The sequence below is a fragment of the Hippocampus zosterae genome, chromosome 7, assembly GCF_025434085.1.
Source record: "Hippocampus zosterae strain Florida chromosome 7, ASM2543408v3, whole genome shotgun sequence".
NCBI classification, from domain to species: domain Eukaryota; kingdom Metazoa; phylum Chordata; class Actinopteri; order Syngnathiformes; family Syngnathidae; genus Hippocampus; species Hippocampus zosterae.
In genome coordinates, this window is record NC_067457.1 from 25,669,959 (window position 1) to 25,677,254 (window position 7,296).

Below are 7,296 nucleotides of genomic sequence, written 5' to 3' on the forward strand. Positions count from 1 at the left end.
TGGAGGAATTTGTTTGTGGTGCTGACACAGAGTGCGCGTCCACTCCGATTGTGGCTGTGAAAACCGCTGACGGCTCGGACGTCGGGCGCTGTCTTGCTCGCTCCGTCGGCCACCGCAGCAAACCACCGAAGAGCGCTCATCTGCTCGTACGCTTGAGCGTTTGCATTCAAGATGACATGATTGCACGTCTCGGTTGAAAGCCACACGGTTTGTTGGAAATCAGCGGCGGACAAACGACACGCCTCCCACGGGCGCGCGCGTCCACACTTGCGCGGCGAAAAGGGATGATGCACACATGCACGCACACGCCTTTCTACATTAGAAAATGCCTTCCGAGTGGCTCACGCCTGTAACCAAGAGTGGTTTTTACAACAATGGATTTTGACGTTCCCTGCCAGGGGGGGCGAAATTAAAGTAAAGCAGCGGGCTAAACTTTGAAAGGTCACTTGTCTGCTCAACCTGTTATGAAAATGAGACGTTGCTGGCAGCACCCCTGCAACCATAACAATGGCCGCGTTCCTTTGGCTGATGGTCCGGGAATTTTGGACTGTAGTTATTGGCCACCTTTTTGGGAGGAGAATCTCCCTTGCACGTTTGGGTTTCTGGTTGAACGGGAGTCAGTGAGACGACGTTCTGGCTTTCTTGCAGAGAGTTTGGATCCCGGCAGAGACAACGCAGCCTACAACTTTGCCTCCAACAGTAGTTCAGTGGCAGCAGCCATCCTAGTGCCTTTTATAGCCATGATCATCGCCGGCTTCGCCCTGTACCTCTACAAACACAGGTACGCTTTTGCGCTTTACTTCTTCCACGCCGGGAGAGACGTCCGTCATTTCGCCGGAAATGAAGATGTAGTTGAAAAGACGTGAATATGCAATTTCAAAGCGTGTTTTGGAAACGGTTTACCCGGTTGCTAATCTGATTTTTTCCCCCGGCATCGTCGTCTCCCAGAAGAAGACCCAACGTCCCTTTCAATGGCTACGTGGGCCACGAGAACACCAACGGGCGGGCCACCTTCGAGAACCCCATGTATGATCGCAACATTCAGCCGACCGACATCATGGCCAACGAGAGCGAGTTCACAGTCAGCACGGTGTGCACCGCCGTATAGCGACAACTTCACCTCAAGGTAAGAAACCCCGCGCTGCCGTTCGGTGCGACGTGGAACCGCAAAAATAATAATAATAATACCGTATTTTCCAGACTATAAGTCTGTTAAAGAAAATAAAATGAATAAGTGTACAATATTCTAACGTTACATGACGAACTGAGAACGTGCCTGTTATGTTCAAGTAACATATTAAGAGTTATTCAGATAACTATAGCACAAAGAACATGATAACAAGTTCACCAAACCGTCAATGTCACTCCAAATCACTGAATCCAATGGAATCTTCATCCTCTGTGTCACTTTAAAGCAACTCCGCCAACTTCGGTGGTAGAAGATGCAGCGCTTCCTCTTCTACGTCGCTTATATCAGACTCATCGTGGTTTTATCAACACAGGTCTCGAGCGGCCTCTTGCGGTTTGATGTGAAAATAACATGTGAAATGATATAATGATGTGTGAATAATTTCACCCGTAAATCGCTCCGGAGTATAAATCGCACCCACAGCCAAACTGCAAAGAAACTGCGATTTATAATCCGGAAAATACGGTCATAAGGAAAGGGCAAAAAGCACCACGACCGGCACCAACCTCAGGCCGATTCTCCGATGTGTAATCTTTCGGATGTATTATGTTTGAGAAAATAACCTCTAATGCTTCCTCTTTTCTTTTCTTTCTTGTGTTTGTGTCTTTGCATCGTTTCTTCACCCCGGTTTCTTTCTTTCCATGCGTCACACCATTTCTATTTTTGCCCATTACATACTTTCCACACCTCTTCTGGATCATTCTTCCAGTCAAGGGAGGAAAGGTGTGCCCCATCTTCGAGGACCCCCCCCCCTGCTCCCTTTACTTCCTTGAGCAAGAGGGCAAGACAAAATTCATTGTATCCCACTGAAAAGCAGTCAGGAAACAACCCCAGTCGGAAAATACGCTCCTATAAAAGAAACAACGCAGCAACCTTCAACAACAAAATGCTTCTTTGTTTTTTTTGTTTTGTTTTTGTGACCGGCTAACTTCTTAGCACATCTTGAGGTAATGTTTTGCGCCGGGAAAAGTGCGTTCCAAGAGAAAGCAACGCAGGAAGCGAAGCAGTGACCTCTCTCCTCGCCACCAAAACCCCAGAGGGATTTTTGTGCTCAAGACTTGAACTCGCCGCCACCGGAGCTAACAAGCAAGTCAACCTTGCGGCACACAAGATATTAGTCATGATTTGCTGTGCTTTCCACGAGTTTGTTTGCGTCCGCCCTTTACGGCGCTTGCGTTCTGTGGTGCGGAACTCTTATTCGTCCCCCAACCAACTGTTCTGGAGACAGTTCAAAGGTTTCCTCCCCAAATCTGCAAAACCAGAGGAAGGATTTCAAATGCGGTGACGATCCTGTTGGATTTTGTGTCGGTGTCTGCAACCTGACCCCCCTCGGCTTAATTTCATCACCATTCCGTACCTTTTATTTCGGGCGGACTTTTTTTCGATGTCATTTGAAAACGGGATGAGATCATCTCTTTGAATGTTCTGAACTCCTCTTTCAAATTCAGTGTTGTACTGAGAGGAAGGAGGCTATGCTGATGTCACGCTGTTCTTTTTCAGCCAAATCCATTCTGCCTCAATTCCTCCAAGTGGCGATGAAACAACAGTCGATTCCGCACAATTGATTGGGTGACTGAAAATTCCTGGAAAAAAGAAAACGGCACCCTCTGTAGGCGCGGTCGCAGCCAAATGCATTTGAGTGTGCTGTCGGAACGACCCGTGGTGAAAGTGTCTCTCTCCCGTCCGCTAACTTCTGGCAGCTCCGTTCCCGTCGACTTGATTTTGTTTTGTCCTGACTTACTTTGAATCGGTTCCAGAAGGCTTTGGAAAACGGGCAATTTGCCGATTTGTCTCTTGCTAATCATCCAAACAAAACGTGCTCCACAGTTGTCCTTTCTCCTCCAATTAACAAAAGACCAACATCTGTGACTGAAGAAAAAGGTTTGGGAAGTCGAGAAGAGTCTGGGGAAGGTCATGCCATGTGGGAATTGTGCAACGGATGTTTCTTCGTTTCACATACATGACGTAAGGAATCCGCACCCACACAAACGAGCATCGAAGAAAGTGTTCCCTAATCACCTGCGTGCATCCTTTACCTCCCAAATCTGGGCTTTTGAAGCCAATCGCCGTCATGTTCCTTGAATCGGAGAGGCTGTGGGCTGGTAATTGCTTTTCCTAAGTTATTACTTTATAGCGCCCTCACTTATCGTAACTCCACGGATAGAATATTGGACCTTGCCGGCTCTGCTCATGAATGGATGGAAAAGGAAACCATTGAATTACCTTGGAGACTTCGCAGGGAGTGGACAACCCTCGTTATCTATCCCGACGCTGCTGTTCACTGTCCCAAAGTTGTCTCCGGGTTCGTTTATCTGTTGTATTAATTTGTCATATTGTTGTGCAGAGTTCTTCTTGCGGCGTGGCTGTTTTCGTTCATGCGAGTAGTCTCCGTCCGTCCCTTTTAACTAATTCAGTACCAGCCAATTCTGGACCAAGTCTGAAAAGACGGTAAAAAACGTCTTTGGGAGTGAATGAGTTAAGTGGGTGTTCCCCTACATTTCTTCCGTTAGGCATTTAACAGATAAAAATGGCCTTCTATGAGCCAAATTTTGTCCGCAAAACTACCGTGAGTTTCCCCGTGACCGGAATTGAATCCATTGTGACGAGAAGAATATCGTCCGCTGATTGTTTGTGTGTCTACGCAAGGGCTTCGTCGAAAAGATCAGACTCGAACCTTTGTCCCGCGTATTTTTCTAACCTCTCCTCTTTACAAACAGCACTTTATGTTCATCATAGTGCCTTGTCATGACCTCATTCTAGTGGATTGATGGCTCCAGTTGGCTGAATTCCAAATTTCAAAGATCGGAGGTCTCGATTACTACTCTGAACGTAAAATGCACGGATAGCGGCTACATGCCTACATGCCGAGTTCTGCAAAGAGCTTTCTTGGAATGCATGATGTATTTTTATCATTTGTTTTTACTCTTTTTTTTAAATTAATTTTGCCCTTGTTCATTTGAAGGCTTTTTTGCTGGATTGGTCATATCGTGTTTTGGGGAAATGATCAAGAATCAACCAAAGAACACAATCATGTTTAGCTTTTTGTTCTCGAGTTCTACGAGTGATGCGAGTTTCAAACAGGGGCCAAGACCTCAGCCGCTATCAACACTGCTCATTTTTTGCAGAAATGGAAGTTTGTGCATATGTCGGATTATTCTGGGGCAGGCGTGTCCAACCTTTTTTGACCAAGATCTACTTTAAAATGCTTCTCCTGGCGCTCCAGATTCCCATTCGTTGCCAGTGTCAACGCTGGATTGTCCATGAAACAAACTTTGAATGAGAATATTCATTAAAAAAAAAAAAAAAGGACGTACCACAACAGCTGTGATCGCAACCTGCAATTGCAGACTGCTGACCGCTCACAACCTCCGGTGACGCAGATCGTGCGCCACCATAGGTTAAAGGTGACTTGCTTTTTAAATGTTTTGTGTATGTGAAACTGAACCCGAATGGATGCTCAGTGGGCACTAACACAAAAATATACCATATTAATAACACACACACAGACGCACCATTTTTTTTTCTGCAATTTCCCCCTACACCACTCGCGATCGACTTGGGAGCAGTCTGCTGGCTACCGGTCGATCGCGATCGACGTATTGGGCACCCCCGTTCTGGGTTACTCGCAAAGTTTTCTCAAAATAAGTGCATTGAAGTTCCAGGAGGACGTTGGAGTTTGGGTTTAAGTACTATCTGGCCCCATCCTGGTTCTCTTTGCATATTTAAAGACAGAGACTTGGTCCATCCTTGACACATTTTTTTTGTTATCACCAAGGCACAGCTTTCTTCAGCTCACCATCTCATCTATAATGGAACAGAGTTCTACTTCCGTTGAGTTCACAAAATTTCCTGTCGGTCGGGGGTGCGATTAAGAGCTGTCTTTTTTTTTTTTTTTTTTGGTCGCGCTTTCTGATGCAAATGTTTGTACCGTATGCATCAAATAATCCGTCAGTCATGCATTTGGGGCCTTTGTTGCCGCTGGTATTTCATTGCACCCGTGCCGAAGCCACTTCAGAGTTTATACCCTTCAGCTGTTCAGTAACTACAGCTGAGAGGGGTATTAATTGGGCGCCGGGTTCTAAGTTGTTGAACGACCGGTTATTTGTTCGTTTCACTCTGTTTCCGAATTTGTTGATGACTAAGATTTCAAAATCTGCTCTTTGCCAGTATTGTCAAAAGAAATTCTTTTTTTTGCGCAAACTTATTTTCTGTGTGCTCTCCTTTGTAACCACCCCCCCCAAAAAGTTGTTGTTTTTTCCCTCCTTTTTACAAAAGCGAACATAATATATGAAGTGGCCACCAAATGAGAGGAAGAGAACGATGTCGTGTCGCTAAAAAAAAAAAAGAATAATAGCAAATTAAAAACAAAAAATAACAATTTTGTACAGAGATATATTTTTGTGAAAATACATTTGTAATATAAAAAGGAAAAAAAAAACTGAAATTGCCGTAATTTTCCCATTATTGTAGTACAAATGCTTGTGGGGAGTCTATGAAAATTCTACACATAAATCTATATAAATATATACAAAGAAAATGTAAAAAAAAAAAACAAGGTGTTTTGTACATGTAAAAAGAGTGTACATAAAAGTTTACAATATTGTACATATGGAAGACCCACCATGGCTTGTCTGCAATATATCAAATGTATTTTATCCGTCTGTATATGATGCTTTGCATTGTGTCTAAGCTTATTCTACTTTCTTGAACTTGAAACTTATTTTGAAGGTTTTTGGAATAAAACACTTTAAAAAAAAAAAACTTCTGTTCATCCAAGTATTGATTCCTGTTGGCGCATCGGACACACACGTCTCGGTCCGTTCAATCAATTTGATGGCATTGTACATTTGAAGGCACATGAATAATCTCTTAATATAATATAAATACAGTAAATAGGCTATTCGATAGAATTCTACAAGATATTCTGAATTGATTGTAATGGCATATATATGTATATATATAGATATAGATATATTTTAACTTATTTAGTGTTAGAAATGCATCAAAATGCCATTTACCGATCGGAGGGTGATGCGTCTTCAATACTTCATCTGACTGTTCAAAGCATATTTTATATCAAACTGATAGCACGTTTTTGTAATCTGGAGCAGGATGGGCCATTATTTTTTATTTTTCGAATATCTCTAATTTCTAGTGTCAATCAAAATTGAGAATCTCACATTTTAATGTAATCAATCAAAAGTGTCATAGTAATTTGTGAGCTTAATAATGATGCAAATGTTCCTAATTAATCAATTTGACACCCCTTTTTCATCTTGGGTGAAAAGGGAATGAACGCAGGCGAGGATAGCTCGATCCACCATCTGAAAGGCTTCTGCTTACCGCGGAGTGCAGATGGCGCCCTTTTAGATGTTGTACTTTTTATTTTTTTGCCGCAGATGGAAATTGGAGACTCGCTGTTGACTCTTATCGTAGGTCTGCGTTGTTCTTTGAACTCATTACACTAAAATAATTATGTTTTCATCTCAAATTTAACAAGCTCATTATCCATCATTAACGGTCGTTTTCTTGATCTGGCGGAACTTCCGCCACGTTGTTTCGAAGGGTTTCGAAGCTGTGATGTTATGTTAGTTTGAGAGACTGACGAGGGGAAGCGATTTGAAATGGGAACGATTGGCAAGGATTTGCGCGACGTCCGCTCCATGACAACAACAAATAACAGACGCGGCAGTGCGGTCCCAATAAATAAAAGCCTGGCCTGGGCTTGCTACAATTTATTTGTAATCGCAGTGAGTTGGGTCTCCAATGGTGCCGCAGTAAGCAAGCCAGATCCCAGCTGACAAATTCAACTGACAGCGCAAATATATACTTGGTCTCATCAGGCAATCCCTTCATCCACGGTCCAGTGTCTCCTGGGAGACCGGTGTGGATTTTGCCTGATATTAGCCAGGGCCGAGGCGAGCCTGCTGGAGGGGATTTGGGAGGGCTTTCATCTCTACTTCCGTGTTGGAGAATGTCGCAGTCAAATAAGGGATCGAAGCGAAAACAAAAGAGAAATTTGAACATCGAGGGATGCGGTTCTCGTGGCTTTGACGAGGACGACAACACCGTGGAAATTATCACGGCGCAGCAAGCCGCCATTCAAC

At 43.8% G+C, this 7,296-nt stretch overlaps 1 protein-coding gene and 1 long non-coding RNA gene across 2 annotated transcripts in view; one reads left to right on the forward strand and one right to left on the reverse strand.

Annotated features, from left to right (window-relative positions):
- Positions 1–3,977, forward strand: part of csmd2 (CUB and Sushi multiple domains 2) — a 98,651-nt gene extending 94,674 nt beyond the window's left edge. Inside the window, 3 exon segments of the mRNA XM_052070070.1 lie at positions 649–781; positions 949–1,126; positions 1,899–3,977. Of these exon segments, the coding sequence (XP_051926030.1) occupies positions 649–781; positions 949–1,108 (293 nt within the window). The 3' untranslated portion in view covers positions 1,109–1,126; positions 1,899–3,977.
- Positions 3,978–4,129: 152 nt separating this feature from the next.
- LOC127603729 (uncharacterized) lies at positions 4,130–4,544 on the reverse strand. The gene is made up of 2 exons (XR_007963117.1): positions 4,281–4,544; positions 4,130–4,244 (listed from the first exon to the last, which is right to left on the reverse strand). It is a non-coding gene; the product is annotated as an uncharacterized LOC127603729 (long non-coding RNA).
- Between the last annotated feature and the right edge of the window lie 2,752 nt (positions 4,545–7,296).